General features: G+C 38.7%; 1 gene segment (V, D, J or C); it reads right to left on the bottom strand.

The window, feature by feature from the left end:
• Positions 1-6669: 6669 nt before the first annotated feature.
• LOC142988024 (Ig mu chain C region membrane-bound form-like) lies at positions 6670-9398 on the bottom strand (the record flags this gene model as incomplete). The annotated part of the segment is given in 6 exon segments: positions 6670-7191; positions 7283-7591; positions 7669-7998; positions 8318-8617; positions 8959-9012; positions 9338-9398. Coding segments are annotated over 6 exon segments (1443 nt in total), but the record flags the coding sequence as incomplete, so codon positions are not given.
• Between the last annotated feature and the right edge of the window lie 9409 nt (positions 9399-18807).

The raw sequence follows: 18807 nt of genomic DNA, 5'->3' as shown, positions 1-18807 counted from the left end.
ACAGCTGGTGCTTTCATTTTGACTTTGTGTCAGTTGTGTATTTGTGTTATGTGTCCAGTTGTGTTTTTTATGTCTTTTCTACATGTTTTCATAATAAGGCTTCCACAATCGCATAACCATAATAACTGTATTGATGTTTTGTTTTTCATTTAGTTGCATGGATAGTCGATGTACTTGCTAGGATGCACTTTAAATTATAATTAAATATGATGACTTGCTCTTTATGTGTCGGGTATGTTCATCGACATTGTCATGCTGTGCTGTGATTTATTTTAGAACTTCCGACTCAGAAGTTCTTACTTGTTTTTCTGGCAGAAATGTCCCACCCGGACTCAATCCGTCATGGTTTAAACCAGATTATTATTATTTTTTAATTACTGGGAAATGTGTGTTGCTGTCTTTCGATAACAAGATGGCGGCAACAGCTAGGAACCAAACTTTGCCTTAGCTTCTGATGTGTTATTGTCTTATTTAGAGGTGGTTTTTCGGACTTGTGATGCTTCTTGCTGAATGTTGAAGCTCTTACATGATGCTTACGCTCTGCTGTTCTATATAACTAGCTGTGGTATATAACTAGCTGTGGTTGTTACTTTCTTGGCTGTGTGTTTACCTTTTATGTTCATGTACAGCTGGAAATGTACAGCACATGCTTCAAACCTTTTTCATTGCATATATCCTGCTTCTCATGAACGCTGTTATCAAAAGTTTAGGATGTTGGGACTTCAAAATGACGTTCACCACTCTATTTGTGATATGCTATTATCCTAAGCCTTAACGAAGTGTTGAATGTGTTGCCGCTTCCGGTAAACCACACGAGCAGCTAACATATGCCTTCCAAAAAACAGTCCAAGTTTGCTAGCGTCTGTCTTCATTCACCTGGAAATGTATTGGCTAATAGTGCTCTGGTGACACCAACAACCATTAACTAGATTTACTATTGCACTTGACTTTTAACGAGCACTGAAATTGCAACACTTGTGTAGTGTACTGAAATGTCATTATTTTCATCCAAGCAGTTGGAAACTTGAGAGCAAGTAGGCTCGTCTCTAGCATTGACAAATTGTGCTATCATTACTAATCATGCTATCATTAAGTTCCAGGTTTAAATTCTGGGGTGAGTACTGTGGTTTTTACTACACCGTTCTGCAAGTTTTCTGCTCTTCTATGTAGGCTGAAATCCCAAATAACTGATATGTTATGTAATCTTCTCCTAGATCTTTAAGCGTTGGTTCTCTGGGCCTTTAAGGCTGCATGAGTCCTATAGAGGAGTTAGCGATGACTCACCCAAATCATTTGAGTCACACCCCTTTGATGGAAATAGATTTTCAATTTCACAAGTACATTTTAGTTTAACAAATACATTTTAAACATAAACCTTCTTTTCCCCCTTTATTTATTTTTATTCATTAACTACATTCACCCATCACCGGGAGACATATTGTACATTGTATTTGTCAGTCCAAGTGTAAACACACATCGGCAGGATTTCACAACAGTCAAACCGGTGGGACAAACCAAACCACACTTCTACTGAAAGTCGACTAGATGGTGCTATTTGACCACATAATGAACAACACATTAGCTCATCACACACTTCATGGATGGGATCAGGTTCACAGGAAAACCTCACAATGTGAAATCAAACAACCATATTTCAGCTATCCACATAGCACATTATTCTATGTTAAAGGTAATTGTTGAATAAGGGAGGCAGTAGCTCAGTGGGTAAAGCCGCCGCTTGGAAACCGGAGGGTTGCCGGTGTGTCCCTGCCGAGGCGCCCCTGAGCAAGGCACCGAACCATCAATTGCTCCCCCCTCTGTAATGGGTGGTAATGTAATGTAAGTCGCTCTGGATAAAAGCATCTGCCAAATGATCGTAATGTAGTGTAATGAATAGAAATGTGCTAAAGCAGACATGATGGGACAGGGCGGTCATAATGTAAAAGAACCACAACTGGAGGATAGCACTCCATTTGCTATGCATGGGCCATTTCTTAAAGTTATGATAGAAACACAGTATCTCCAACATATTTCACATCCCTGATATATATATATCAGGGATGTGAAATATGTTTGAGATACTGTGTCATCAGCACAAAACACATCACACACACACACCTATTCATGAATATATGCATATATATATATATATATATATATATATATATATATATATATATATATATATGCATATATATATATGCATATATATATATGCATATATATATATATATATATATATATGCATATATATATGCATATATATATATGCATATATATATATATGCATATATATATATATCCTATAAGACTCCTGTCACATCAATCTCGTTTTTCTTTACTATGTAAGTGTTGTTTATATATGTAACCTGATGAATAAATTACTCTGATTTGTATGTCTGAAGCATACTCTGTATTCTGTCCATACACATATGGAACAAAGAAGTCATAACCCTTGAAGGCTCAGATTTAGAGTTGAGGCTTTCATTTCTTTATGTGAGACATTAAAAATACTATATTCAATATTTGATACACTGTAGATATACAGTCAAATGTGTTTAACAGTACATGTATATACACTGGGCATGTGTGTGTATGTATCCAAATATAGCATAGTGTTCACTTTGTGTTTTTGTCTGTCTTTTCCCCTCTTGGTAATAGGACTTGTAGCCACATGTGAGCATTATTTCAGCATTCATTCAGTGACTCCATCCCACCACCAGCGTCACAGACTTGGGCCGGCTGCCACAGGGTCCTCTGCCAATAAAGGCCACGCACTGTGCCAGATGACTCCAGAGGCAGCCAATGGTTAGCCTGGATGAGCTAAGTGTCATCCCTCCCAGATGTGAATTCCTTCAAAGCCACAAGGTACACAGCTCTTACTCACAGTGTGTGTGCATATATGTAAATTATTGAAAATGGAGCACAAAGATATCTCTGTGTTGTCAAGGGGATGTACCTTAATCTTGACATGTAAAAGTCCTAGTTTGAGTAACACAGAAAATGTTGGTACTGTGCCACTGCACACAATGATTTGCATAAGTAACTTTAAAACAACAGACATGGAGTTTTGTGTCATAATGCATTTAATCACTGTATTCAAGAAGGCAGAAATGTTCTATTTTTCTCCAAAACTTTCTCCCATTATGATGAAAACAAACACACACACACAAATTAACATGAAAAAAATAAACACAACTCAATATGTGAAGTGTAACAAAAATGCCGGGATTCTTTTGTTAGACCGAGGGCTCTTAAAAATAAAAATCCATATCAGGGTCACAAAATAGTGATCATCATCCCTCTGTGCTCGTCATCATTTGGTCTAAAATGAAAAAATCAGAAAATCAGTCGGGATCTGTTGGAGGGTTTTATATTTAACTTGAACTGTCAATCTTGCGTATCTCACCTTGCTGAGTGTAACCAAGACATTAGAGATGATGGACACAAGGAAGAGGACTGTGAAAACCATATACATGTACACATTCTCCTCCGAGTCCCGGTTGACATCAGCATGCACGTTGTAATCAAAGACAGCACTTGCCTCTGGGATCACTGTAAAAGAATCATGTTGAGAGATGTCTGTTAAGTATGATCAACATTGACTTTGCTACAGTACAAGCTAGATAGTTGCATGGGAGTAAACCATCTCAATGATGATGTTAAACTTGGCTCTTCTGTAGTGGATAAAGTACCAATGATTGTCTCCACCTGAAGTTTGTTTATATGCCGGTTGAATGTTTCTTTCGAACTTTGCTTTATTTTACCTGAACAGACGCTAAGGTTCTTTGTTTCTTTTCTGATCACACGCCAGCACAAACCTGTCTCTCTTCTGTAAATCTGACAGAAATCTCCTGATGGCCACAGATGGAGTTGAAAGTGAAGGACCTGGGTGAGAACCAAAACATTACTTTTTTTCTTATATTTCATTCAAACCCCACAGCTTTGGTTTGGAAGCAGCTGTTGGAATATAACAATGTCAAACATATATAAGTAAATGCAGGAACTGAGATTAATATAGTTACAGTAACCAAATTGCTGGCTCCGGCAAGTCTGGTAATGAAACAGTAAACCAGAGGATTTGACAATCCTCACTCCAGGTGGGCTAGATAACACATATCTGCCAACAGGTGAAGAGTGCAGCTGAGGTTCACTCTATCACCTTATCAAAGCCTAAGCATTTGTGGGCCAGCAAAAGGTAGAAAAGAGCCTCTCGGTTTGGGGGTCTTAGCCAGATCAAAGGAGGTTACCGAAGGGTTAATCTGACGTACTGTTGTTCTTTAATTTAAACAAAGACATATTCTGGGTTTTCCACTGTTTAAAGGAAACTGTCAGATTAAGGAAACTGTCTTTTGATTGGCTCAATGTTTAGAGTACTTTTGTCCACTTCCCATTCCACACTGAGTTCTCCTGGAAAGAAGTCACTTAGGGTGCAGATGAGTTTGACTGTTGAGGCCCCAAATTCACCTTCCCACACAGGGTAGAGTGTGATGTTTGGAGAGACAACCCGTAGCACTGAGGTAAGAACACAGGTTATTTGTTAACATTTAGTTTATTGTCAAAGCTCTCAGGAAATTTTAGAAATGTACATCATTCAATCAGAAATGTAGACGTACATACCTTAAGTGATTGATCAAGGAATAAACTATACAGTCTCAAATCTAGGTGCCTTATTCTTTTATTTAGACTAGATGGCAGACTTATACTTTTACAGTTTCAGGTGGAAATGTAGCTGGAAGTCTGTTGCACAGATGTTTCAGAATGACAGAGCAGAGTGATCAGTGCGTGCAGCAAGCAGAAGCATTGGGTAACACCCAGATCACAAAAAGTCTCCGAAAAACAGAAGTGAAACATGACACTGAGCAACGGTGCAGCACATACAGCAGGTGTGAGGTGTGGTTATGCCAGTAAGAGAAATATACTGTACATTAACATTCTCACAACAGTTTACATATGTTATCATTCAAATCTTTTTACATGACTACTCGTGACTTTGCTACAGGTTTTAGTTCTCATGGCTATTAATAATAGAGTTGAGAACCAACAGAGTATTTGCATATTGAATTGAACATGGTCTGTTGATTTCCAGATGCTGTTGAGGTCAAAGAAGAGGTAACGAGAGGAAACACATAATAAAACAGTGATAAAGAAAAAAATATGATACATAGAAGTGATATAACTTCATATATTTTTCAAAAGGAAAGTGAGTCATAAGTATAAGTATAATGTATCAAAGTTGAAGATAATGGCAATTAAATGAAATGTGAAATGGACATTTCCTGAATGTTATCTTTAGTTAAATGCTGATTGAGAGCATTCACAGAGTATAGAGAAGGATGTCAATGTGAAAATGTTAAATGGAAACTTCATTTCTTTTCATTTGACCTGAAAGGAAAAACAAACAAAAAAGAGGAAGTATAAGAATTACTGCACAAAAAATGTGAAAAATACATAGACATATCCTAATATTTGGCCAGTAAAATACATTACAATTATAATTTAATTTAATTTAAGTTATTATATTTTTTCACCAACAAATGAATGAATGTCATTTGATTCATATGTTTTACAACAACATCTAACACAGTATCTGTGTGATAACGTGCAGTCTATTCACAAAATCCAATATAAATACTACATATCCATAATAACGCTTTGTATTTTGCCTACTTGGTTTTAAAAGCAGTGGTTCCAATGCTATATAGCAGAGTGATGAGGAAGAGGAGGATGAAGATGAGTCCTGTGATCTCCATGTTGTCTTCATATGCTTTCAGGTCTTCGCTAAATTGGCTGTCAGTCAGAAACAGGTAATCTGGACCTGTAGTATTCAGTCAGAGAGCTTCAGTTATTGCTTTTATGTGGCAATCAGCAACAAGTTGTGTGTGTTTTAAAAACACACAAAGCTTTTTGTGCTGTGGCGTTTGTCTCTGCATGGGTTAGAATGCATTATCCCACATACACCATGGCTACTTGGCAGTAATGAATCTTACTGAAAGTACTGTTTATTCTAAGTTTGGGGACATTTTCTCTTTAATGGCAGTGGAAAGAAAAGTTTCTTTGCTGGAGAACGGAACTGAGCTTGCAACATCTTTAAAAAAAAAAAAAAAAAATGTAAATTGTTCTCTCATGCTTACGGGAGAAACATTTCAGCGTCCATCAGCTTCTGACAAAGTAAAAGCGATATGGTGACCCTGACTCGCTACGTGAAAGACTCCCCAGAGCAGATTGTAGTAACTTGGCTCATTGACAAATCCCCTTGAGCTCACAGTCAGTGAAAAATGGGAATACAGGTTATTGCTACTTTTGTATCAAATCTAATACTCAAGACATATTTTAGACACCTTAGCAGTTACAATGATCCTGATTTGTCACTGAAAGACCCCACAGGGATGCACAACCTAACCCAGTAGAGGAACATGCAAACATAGAGGAGGCACAAACATTGATGGTGCACTGGCTATATTAAGTTGGCTGATTATTTAGTGGATGTTAATCTTAAGAGTAGTTATCAGTCAGATGGTGGTGGAAACTTTATGCCCTGCTATTTTCACTATACTCTGAGGCATACACAGTATGTACTATGTTTGATGGGAGTACCTTGGTTTCAGACTTAATGTGGATGAGCACAGGTGCACTTAGCTAAACAGATAGACTGTACGAGACGTACATCAACCTCAGTTAGAAATGGATTTGTTTTAATTTTGATTTTGAATTTGCATTTAAAACACAAACAGCACATGATATCACAAGCAACAAACATTAAACAACAAACAGCAGTAGACACAGCAAGACACCACAACATCTACTGGGCCTTGCACGTTTGAGGGACGTTCATGTTGAGGTTGACCAGGTTGACATTCTCACGTGATCTCTCAGCCATGGACCTCATAATGACGCCAGTTGAGTCCAAAATGGATTCGTGGTAAACTACACAGTTATATACCACATCATTATCTACCCAGTCCTCACGGCTGAGGGTTAACTGGCCATAGACAGAATAGGAGCCATTATTTTCTACAGGGATTGTGGTGGAGAATGTGCCCGCCTCTGCAGGCTTATCGTCAATAAGCCAAGACACCGCAATCTGCTGTGGGTAGAAGTCTTTCACATAGCAAGTCAGGGTCACCATATTGCTTTTACGTTGTTCTACTGGAGGCAGCAGAAACACTGACGGACGCTGAAACTTTCCTCCTGCAATCAGGAGAGAACAATCAGGCCTTTATGCTGCAAACCTTCCCAGACATTCCTGCTTCAAACTACATTGATAATGACAATTTCTTACCTCTCTGCTTTCGATAAACTGTCTTAATTGGTGTCAGCAACAGTAAATGGTGTACAAAACAGGTTCTCTTCAATCCATCGGCCCAAGTCTCATAAGGGATTTCAAGAGAGAGGCTGAGTGATTTCTTTCCATTTTTTTTCATTGTTTCAAGCTCATTCCCGTTCTCATCCTCCCAGGTAATCTTGTCCAAATATCCTCTTTTTGACTTAAGTGTGACTTTGCACACCACGTTTGCTGTTTTGTTTAGAAACAATGTAGCAAGTGAAGGGGGGATGATCTCTACATTCACCAAATCATCAGTGGGGGCCTCTGTCGGGTGAAGGATCAGTGATGTTTCATTGGGTTGTAATTAACTTACATTAACCAAAAAAAACAGGTCTACTCACCACTTTGACACTTCTCTTTCTTGCTCCAAGTTGCATTCCAAGTTTGGAGACCTTCGGCATCTTTCCCGTTAAACTCGCATGTAAACTCGCCGTCAGTCTCATTGGTCAGAAGAAAACTTGCTGCACTGTACACTTTGGTTCCATTGTCATACTTTGTTGCAGCAGGTGTTTTGATCTCATGATTGTTTTTCTGGATTTCCATTCCATCTCTCAGCCATTTGATGTCATAATCTTTAGGTGAAAACTCTTTGGCAAAGCAGGAGAAGGTCCTTCTAGTCTCCTCATCAGAGGAGGCCAACACTTCAAGAGTTGGCGCCTTAAAAAACATCACTGAAAAACAAACATATACACAAATATATGTATGCAGAAGCAGGGAATAATATATATGAAGAAGCAACGTGAACTATACCCTACAATGTTGTATTATTAGGTTATAATATAAGCACTTCATGCTTGCTTCTACATATACATTGATTGTAGAGGCAACAGATTGAACCTTACAGGCTTTAAAAGTGAATTATCATGGGCAGATTAAGTGAAAGCAGTCAGCGAGGGGAAAGAACAGGGATTATGCAGATGCTGCTAATAGATATAGTACATAGTTATAGTACATTTCATTTATTTTATGTTGATAGTTTTAGAGTCTTACCAGGTCGTATTATCGGACCATGAACAAAAACTCCCCCTGGAAGTGTCGTGGAACATTGAAAAGTGTTGTTTGGGGTCCAGTCTGCATCCTTCACCCGGATCTGAGAGACTCCTGTAAAAAAGTTGTTTTTCTGCACCGAAGGATATTGAACAAAGTCAGACAGGTTGTTTCCATTTTGGGTCCATTGGAAGGTCAGTGCGGACGGTGAGAATCCCGTGGCAAAGCAGCCGAGAGTGACCATGTCCCCGGTCTCAGAACCACATGGCATCAGTGGAAACACAGTCGGTGCTCTTGCTGTGCCTGAGAAAAGACAAGCAAGAATGTGGCATTAAGATAATGAAGCAAAAATAAACCTCAATGTAAATACATTTTAATTTAAACATTGCAGACAACAAAAAAAGTGACATTTGAACTTTATCTTACTTTATTTTATCTTTTTCTATATTATTTTCCCTATTCTTCCTGAGCTTATCCTACCTGTATTAAGCATTATCCTCAAATATGTCATTGATAGTCGATGCCCATGGCATCATTAATGTCACTCTTATACAGTTTATTCAGTAATATTCAGAGGGATTCAATTATAAAATAATATTTGAAATAATACAGCGATTTTTGACCAGAACAAAATGTATTCTTACCTGATGTTACAGTTAATGTTGTACCTTTACCCCAGTAGTCACAAAAACCTTGCACTGTAAAAACAGTAATGTCAGTGAAATTAATGGTTAAATTATGTAAACATTGCAATAGTTAAAAACTGTAAACTGCCAAATATTGAAAATTGTGTTTTACCGTTGTAAAAATATGCTAAAATAGCAGTATCTATCAGTGTTACTGAAAGAATGTCATTTTTTTCACAATAGAATTTACAGTGCAGTTTCTTTAAAAGTTAAGTTTGGTCATTACAAACAAAGAAGGAAACCGTATTCTATGCAGGTAAATTTCCAATTATGACAATCATAACATTTTATTAATGTGATTAAAAATGTATCTTGCTTATCATAAATGTTGACATACCTGAGGAGACAGTGACTGTAGTCTCTGTCCGCCAACATACGCATTCTTTACACAGTGTAACAAATTAATTGCCACAGCATTCAAAAACCTGCTCCCACAAACAATCATCTTGCTTCTGCTTTCCTTTTTGTTTTTGAGTACAGAAAAGCGGCCATATGCATCGATATCATTACAAATAATATTGAGAAACAATTCATCTTGACTGAAAGTGATTTTATTTTACTTACCAGAGGTCACAGTGACTTATGTAACTTCCCCCAGTAGTTTATTTATCCCCAGTAGCTGCTACAGTGATGCCTAGATATCTGCATTTAATACAAATAATTGAAATGAAGAAAGACCAATATGTTTCACTGACAAAGCCCCTCTTTATTAACCAGATCCCATATCCAGTTTGATGTAACCCATTTCCTGTGGTTGCTCTGGTTGGTGAAAACTTTCTCTTTTTCAAACATTCCTGCCAAGTTTATTTCCTGCAGCAACAACCAAAGCAATAACATAGAGGAGTGATGAATAATGATCATCAAGTTAAAATATGTACAATTCTTGCAGAAGTTTTTTCCGAAAATTAAGTTTTTTTTAAGTAAATCTTTCCATTAGATCAGTGGTTCCCAAACTTTTCTACCTCATTGCGTGTGCAAACACACACACACACACACACACACACACTTTAGCTACCAAACTCCACTGGAATTTATTTTTAAAAAGTCTAACCATTTAATACTGTGTAGCTTTTACTGTGAAAGAGCATTTCTGCTTTCAACTTATTTTCTTTTTTTTGTATAAAGGAGGAAGGGTTTTTGTCATGTGATGTATCACTGTGGTAGCCCAGTGTACACAGTGACACATACTCAACATACTCACATACAAAAACCTTTGACCTCCTCTTTTAATGTTGACATTTTAAAACATAAAGAACTTTTTACTTTTAGCACAACTAGTATAATTGTAGGTTATTATTATATTAGAGTTTACCTATTATTGTTAAACTATAAAATCATATTTTTTTCGCCGTACATTATACAGCTTTAAGAAATCATACACTTTAAATTCTTCTAGCAATGTTCAAATTGTGTCTTCATGTAAGACATTTGTTACAGCCACTTAATTTCATTTGTTTATGTAAAGTTGACAGTATTTGTAATTACTGTACATCAGGGGTGCCCAATATGTCGATCGCGATCGACCTGCGATTGCATCGCATTCCGAAAAAAAATAAAATAAAAATATATATATATATATATTTTTTTTTTTTTAAGCATATCGTTAAAAGTTAGCAAACACCGGCAAGTACGCCGCTGCACACCCGGCCGAGTCGGCACCCTAATCTAATGGTCTATGAGAATAAAGTAAAGAGTGCACAAGACAGTGTTGTGTCTTGTGCTCTGTGTCTTGTGTCTTGTGCACTCTCTCCCCCCCCCCGCCAACAGAAAACGCTTTCTTACTGGAGCAAATTAAGGAAATATCTGCAGCAAACAAATAAGTAACTTGTTTGTAACACACCCCTTGCTATGATGTGCCCATAACTGCAGGGGAAAGCATTTATAAATTCAACAAAAGTGAGTAATGCTCATCATTCTGTCTTGTTGTGCTCCGCTTGGTGTCACAACCTGGTTTTTGTTATAGTGTGTAACACAGTGCTCCCCAAGGGGTCACCACAGTGGCATATGCACGTGCAAAAACCTTGGCACAAATGTTAGGATAAAGGAGTGAGGAAACTAATGCAATTACATCAAGTTGAGAGATACCAATAGTACTGAAGCTACTAGTAAAAGTACTACTACTAGTAGTAGAACTGGTACAAATGATAGCAGAAATGGTTTACTAGGACTTAAAGTAATAGTAAAAGTAGTAGTAGTAGCAATACTGGTATGAGCAGTGGGCTTGGTAAGTTTAGTCACAGCTGGGGCAGGATATTCTGGCGTCTGGCCAGGGGGCTGTTGGGTCATTCCTGGTGGGTCATAGAAGAAGTACTAATAGTACTAAAAGTAATTGCACCAACGTATACTACTAGTAGTATGTAGTAGTACATTTGAATGTTTGTATGTACATTGTCGTATTTCTCACAAATTGGTTTCACTTTGTGAGTTCTTTCTCACTGTTGATGTACATCATACTGCGTACTACTGTACATCAGTGCATGTCCTAGCTTTTGTGGAGAGATTCGGCCCAGTTACTGCCACTTGGGATTCATTACATTACATAACATTACGAGCATTTGGCAGAGGCTTTAATCCAAATAGGAGGATACCTTGTAAAAAAATGATACTCAATAGGAATGTTATAGATGTAAAAGTATTTTACATACTTTCTACATTTTTATCTTAGGCCTGTCTTTGATCTGCGTCCTGTTTGTTTGCCTGTGAGGTGACGACACCTGATTTTCCACAGGGTACCAAAAATGCCTATCTGTTGCCTGTATGAACAGTAAGGGAACACCCTGCAGTAAGGGAACACCCTGCGGACAACATATATGCCTGAGTGAGGACATGGAGCTCAGCAACTTGAACAGAACAATTATCTTGTAGGCAGTTGGTTTCAATGACACCAGAATCACTTTCAACAGCAAAAGCCGCGTCCCCTAAGCCTACAGCACTCAACAGTTATGTTTGGAAGGCAGAACAGGATGTTGTTGTAAAGAAGCCATCTCGCAGGAGATAAGTGTGATGTCTTCTGCTCGAGTGGGATGGAATAAAAAGCGTGAAGAACGGGCAAATTCAACGGAGCACAACCCACAATATCATGTGATACAACAACAGCCTTCTCAGCAGCTGCCACAGCCCTGAGGCATAACGGAACTCCTAATGCACCACTATCTCATTTGGAGGGGAAGTATGCAAAACCTTAATCGTGAATTTACCACTGTGGCGTTGTAGCGAACGGACATCAGGAAATCCACTTTCTTATCCGCCGTCTCAGTGGCTAGAAGGTCAGGGTTAGGCAGTCCTAACGTTGGAGTCCTAGAGTCTAGGACCCCAACATTTGTTGTAGACACCTTTACCATGAGATTCCACGTGTTGAATCACAAAATGTACCATTCTAAATAAAAATACAAGTAAAACCCCCACATTTTTCAATAAACGAAAATGAAATTCTTGAGCTTTTACATCACTAAGGAGTCATACAACAAGAGGCGTGGACTCGCCTGTGCAACAATCAAAAACCAACAGGAAGAAGACACACATACATTGAACAGTATATATTGTATGAAAATCAAAGCTTCGGGGCTTATGTTGTGAAAATGTAGACTGCTAACTGGGAAGCAGATGAGACCTCAACTGAGACCACGAGTCCTCAGCTGAGTCAATACTTCTCTATTGCTTAATAAACAGCTTTTTATGTGACCTCTCTCTACTTGAATTCCTGCTTGCCGGCCTGAAGAAGAATTTTGAATGTGACAGTCCTTTTCAGAAAGGCTAAAATGTTTTTTATAATTCATATTTTTACCACATCAATGTACAAAACCTGCATTTGCAGTAATATTCGGCCAGCAGGCGCACGCTGGATTTGGCAATGACCGCCCTGTAAACAGCCCCGATAAAAGGCAACAAATTACGAATGTGAATGGCAAGTGTGTGCGTATCTCATTTGCGAACCCGTCTGTGGAGCGCCACTCCACCAAAGTCCACGGCAGCTTTTCACGGGACTTTCCAGCTGCTAGCAGGGCGTCATGTGTGAAGAATTCCCTAGAGTTCCCATATCATGTCTTTTAGCTCTTTTAGGTGAACAATGGGAGCCGTCTCCCGTCCAAGAGCTGTTTCAATTTTTTCTGCAACTTAACACAAGACAGAATGATAGGATGGTCTCGGTCTACTACAGGTACAGAGTAGTGCGCGAAAAGATGAGTGACAGCTGGGGGAAAAAGCAGCATTTGGATGCAATTTAACAATTGAGACAACAAAAAGGCAGAATGCAGAATTTGCAGAAGTAAGCTGTCATGTCGAGTAGGGTCCTTAAAAAAACCTGCACAGACATGAGAACTGTGCATCCAACAGTCCATTGCTAAGAAAAAAGAAGCTCCACCCAGGCTCTCAATCCAGTGTGTGTTCTTCCAAACAGGAAAACACTCCAAACTGTATGACAGAGAACGTGCTTCACTGCAAGTACATTACAGAACTATTTTAATTCTTCGTGAAAATGAAACCACATTCACTATCATTTTATTAACATCAGAACAGAATGAATGCATGTGAAGTACAGATGATATGGGAACTACAGGGAATTCCCTGAATTACAGGGAATGTGAAGGGAAGTTGTGGCAGTGATATGTGGACAGACAGAAAATGAGAAATATGAAGGTATAGTATTAGTTAAATAGTAAAATAAGTAATAACATTGTTTTGTTTTTTTACTATGAGATTAATATCATGTGAATTTATTGGTTTTGAGGTTGATACTGAAAATGTATACAGAAAAAAACAAGCTCATGTTGTTGAATTGAAGTGCATTTTGATACAAAATGTGAGTGTTGAGTGTTGGATATCAACATTTTGTAAATGTTCACACAAAAGACGCTTATTCAGCTGGTTCGGGTGGAGAATCGGCCATGTGGATAAATGTTACGAAAAATGTAAAACATGAGTAGCTCTCGGACACTTTTATTTTGTCAAAGTAGCTCTCCGAGACAAAAAGGTTGGAGACCCCTGCTTTAAATGATATCGCGTCATGGCCACATATCTCCAGCAAACAGCACACGATTGGAGCAAGCAGGGTGTTGCCTAAAAGCTTAGAAGCTCTGCTATTGGAACAAACCAACATTGATAAAGTCAGTGTAGGTGGGATAGAGTAATGTCCACGAGAAGTGCTTAGTCAGTTTTCTCTCAAGCAGCTCATTGAGTCTGAGCGGATAGCTTGATTTATTATGAGTTTGCCAGATGCAGATGCAGATGCATGCGTCTGATGAAGATGTGTAGCTTCTGCAGAAAGAAGTTTTAAGGTCAGCGAGCATAAGGAGTGAGTCGGTCAGTAACAGTCAGTCCATGGCCATGAGTGAATTCAGAGAGTGGGGATTCAAGGGCTGCATAGTCACAGATCCACTGTTGACAGTAACCTGTCACACCCAGAAATGACATCATTTGTTTCCATGTGATCCCTCCTCCTCAAAGCTGTTTGGTATTTGTGCCGGTCTGCTGGTGGTTTGAATCATTGTGGTGTCCCCGCAGAGCACATACTCGATTATTGGTTGTTTGTTTTTCTGTGGGGAGACGTACACAGTAATACACAGCAGAGTCTTCAGGCTGCAGGTTCTGTCCTTTTATAATCACTGTCTCAACTGAAGTGTCTCTGCTGTAACTGAATTTGTTCTTCAGAGCTTCATTTTGATGCAAGTCGCCTCCATCCCACTGATGGAAAATCCATTCCAGTGGTTTTTCTTTGCTCTGTCTGATCCAACCTGTTGCATAGCTGTTATCAGTCAAAGAATAACCAGAGACCTGACAGGTGATGGACAAAGACTGTCCAGGCTGCACATCCACTGAGTCTGGCTGGATGAGATCAATACTGTACACACCTGTGGAAAGAGAAGAAACAATAGATCTTCATCATTCATCTCACTGCTCAGTGTCTGTAATGTGCGGTGGTATGAATCCACTGGAAGCTACTCACAGGATCCAGCAGACAGCAGCAGCAGCAGCAGAGCTACAGAGAACATGGTTGGTATTGAAGGTGATCTGCTGGGAGCTTCTCTCCTTCTGCCTCAGCTGACAGCATGATAGGAAGAGTTTATAGCAGACTGGAAGGAAGTTCACTTTGCATAGAAAAGGACACTGACAGGCTATAAAAGAGGCTCCAGGTCAGACTGTCCTATTACAAGCAGACAATACTTGGATTTGTTTCAGAAGTTATCATTTAATATTTCCCTATTTCCTGAAGGAATTTTGTTTACTTTTCAAATATTTGCTTAAAATTGCACTCTGTATGAGTACTGCACTGGAGTCCTGCTGTATGTGGGTTGATGATAATATCCCATACTCTATTTTTGTGCCAGACTGGTTCAGGCCCAGAAATTACATCATTCTTTGTCTGAACATTGCAGTAACACTCCTGCCTTCAACAAACTATTTGAACACTGGTGTAATTCCTTTAAGAGTCCTCCTCTAAGTTAAAACTGATAATAATTTTTTTATACGGTTTCACATTCTTGTCTCAGATCTTCAGTTATACTACAATTATCTACTGGTCCCGGATACATTCAGGAACCTTGACTTCAGATTACTGACAAATTATGATTCAGGGTCAATGTGCAATTAATGATCATTATCGTTTTTCCTTTGAACTATCACATTCATGTTTGTTCACATCACAGCAAAGGTTTCTGAAAATGTTCATGCTCTTAATTAACTGTATAAAAGTCACTGTACAGCTCTTCGTCAAAACGTGTGGATTCGTGTTGGTCTGTATCCCCACCTAGAGGTGAAAACGATCATGGGCACGGTGGGTTCTACTCCCGGACATGTTGGTTGTATTGATTTCCTGCATTTCACTTCGGTGCAAAGGTAAAAATGGCTGACAGAGACGGAACAAGTTGACTTCTGTTTTTCTTCAATCGGAAGTCACCTTGGTGTTTTATGTGCTGTGTAATGGAAACATATCATGAAAGCCCACGTAACAGGAAACAAACCAACTGCAAATACAGCTGGTGCTTTCATTTTGACTTTGTGTGCGCTTGTGTGTTTGTGTTATGTGTCCAGTTGTGTTTTTTATGTCTTTTCTACATGTTTTCATAATAAGGCTTCCACAATCGCATAACCATAACAACTGTATTGATGTTTTGTTTTTCATTTAGTTGCATGGATAGTCGATGTACTTGCTAGGATGCACTTTAAATTATAATTAAATATGATGACTTGCTCTTTATGTGTCGGGTATGTTCATCGACATTGTCATGCTGTGCTGTGATTTAATTTAGAACTTCGGACTCAGAAGTTCTTACTTGTTTTTCTGGCAGAAATGTCCCACCCGGACTCAATCCGTCATCTTTTAAACCAGATTATTATTATTTATAAATTACTGGGAAATGTGTGTCGCTGTCTTTCGACAACAAGATGGCGGCAACAGCTAGGAACCAAATTTTGCCTTAGCTGCTGATGTGTTATTGTCTTATTTAGAGGTGGTTTTTCGGACTTGTGATGCTTCTTGCTGAATGTTAAAGCTCTTACATGATGCTTACGCTCTGCTATTGTATATAACTAGCTGTGGTTGTTACTTTCTTGGCTGTGTGTTTACCTTTTATGTTCATGTACAGCTGGAAATGACGTTCACCACTCTATTTGTGATATGCTATTATCCTAAGCCTTAACGAAGTGTTGAATGTGTTGCCGCTTCCGGTAAACCACACGAGCAGCTAACATATGCCTTCCAAAAAACAGTCCAAGTTTGCTAGCGTCTGTCTTCATTCACCTGGAAATGTATTGGCTAATAGTGCTCTGGTGACACCAACAAGGATGAACTAGATTTACAATTGCACTTGACTTTTAACGAGCACTGAAATTGCAACACTTGTGTAGTGTACTGAAATGTCATTATTTTCATCCAAGCAGTTGGAAACTTGAGAGCAAGTAGGCTCGTCTCTAGCATTGACAAATTGTGCTATCATTACTTATCATGCTATCATTAAGTTCCAGGTTTAAATTCTGGGGTGAGTACTGTGGTTTTTACTACACCGTTCTGCAAGTTTTCTGCTCTTCTATGTAGGCTGAAATCCCAAATAACTGATATGTTATGTAATCTTCTCCTAGATCTTTAAGCGTTGGTTCTCTGGGCCTTTAAGGCTGCATGAGTCCTATAGAGGAGTTAGCGATGACTTCACCCAAATTATTTGAGTCACACCCCTTTGATGGAAATAGATTTTCAATTTCACAAGTACATTTTAGTTTAACAAATACATTTTAAACATAAACCTTCTGTCCCCCTTCATTTATTTGTGGAACGCTTCATTTACTACATTCACCCATCAACGGGAGACATATTGTACATTGTATTTGTCAGTCCAAGTGTAAACACACATCGGCAGGATTTCACAACAGTCAAACCGGTGGGACAAAACCAAACCACACTTTTACTGAAAGTCGACTAGATGGTGCTATTTGACCACCTAATGAGCAACACATCAGCTCATCACACACTTCATGGATGGGATCAGGTTCACAGGAAAACCTCACAATGTGAAATCCAACAACCATATTTCCGCCATCCACATAGCACATTATTCTATGTTTAAGGTAATTGTTGAATAGAAATGTGCTAAAGCAGACGTGATGGGACAGGGCGGTCATCTTTCCTTGGGAAAATGATGGAAAAGAATCACAACTGGAGGATAGCACTCCATCTCCCATTTCCTATGCATGGGCAATTTCTTAAAGTTATGATAGAAACACAGTATCTCCAACATATTTCACATCCATGATAGATAGATATATATATATAGATCTATATATCTATATCTATATATAGATCTATATATAGATATAGATATATAGATATATATGTATAGAAACAGTCTAATGCATAGATTCATGAATAGATGTGTGTGTGTGTGGTGTGTTTTGTGCTGATGACCAACAGGTGGCTCTGCAGCTCTATCACAGCATCACAGCCTATAACCTCCTCCTATAAGACTCCTGTCACATCAATCTCGTTTTTCTTTACTATTTAAGTGTTTTTTATATATGTAACCTGATGAATAAATGACTCTGATTTGTATGTCTGAAGCATACTCTGTATTCTGTCCATACACATATGGAACAAAGAAGTCATAACCCTTGAAGGCTCAGATTTAGAGTTGAGGCTTTCATTTCTTTATGTGAGACATTAAAAATACTATATTCAATATTTGATACACTGTAGATATACAGTCAAATGTGTTTAACAGTACATGTATATACACTAGGCATGTGTGTGTATGTATCCAAATATAGCATAGTGTTCACTTTGTGTTTTTGTCTGTCTTTTCCCCTCTTGGTAATAGGACTTGTAGCCACATGTGAGCATTATTTCAGCATTCATTCAGTGACTCCATCCCACCACCAGCGTCACAGACTTGGGCCGGCTGCCACAGGGTCCTCTGCCAATAAAGGCCACGCACTGTGCCAGATGACTCCAGAGGCAGCCAATGGTTAGCCTGGATGAGCTAAGTGTCATCCCTCCCAGATGTGAATTCCTTCAAAGCCGCAAGCTACACAGCTCTTACTCACAGTGAGTGTGCATATATGTAAACTATTGAAAATGGAGCACACAGATATCTCTCATGTCATGGGGATGTACCTTAATCTTGACATGTAAAAGTCCTCTTAAGACCTAACAGCACTGGCAAGCTGCAGCTCATGACGAGCATTTCATCTGGGAAATGTCAAATCACTACTGCTTCATGTAGAGCTATAGCTCACTCTTCTGGACAGTTTGAGTAACACAGAAAATGTTGGTACTGTGCCAGTGCACACAATGATTTGCATAAGTAACTTTAAAACAACAGA

This window comes from Genypterus blacodes, unplaced genomic scaffold (genome assembly GCF_046128005.1).
Source record: "Genypterus blacodes isolate CSIRO-AG114 ecotype Tasmania unplaced genomic scaffold, CSIRO-AGI_Gbla_v1 ptg000291l_1, whole genome shotgun sequence".
Taxonomy (NCBI): Eukaryota; Metazoa; Chordata; class Actinopteri; order Ophidiiformes; family Ophidiidae; genus Genypterus; species Genypterus blacodes.
The sequence above is the reverse complement of the archived record's forward strand: the minus strand, read 5'-3'. Positions and strand labels throughout refer to the sequence as shown.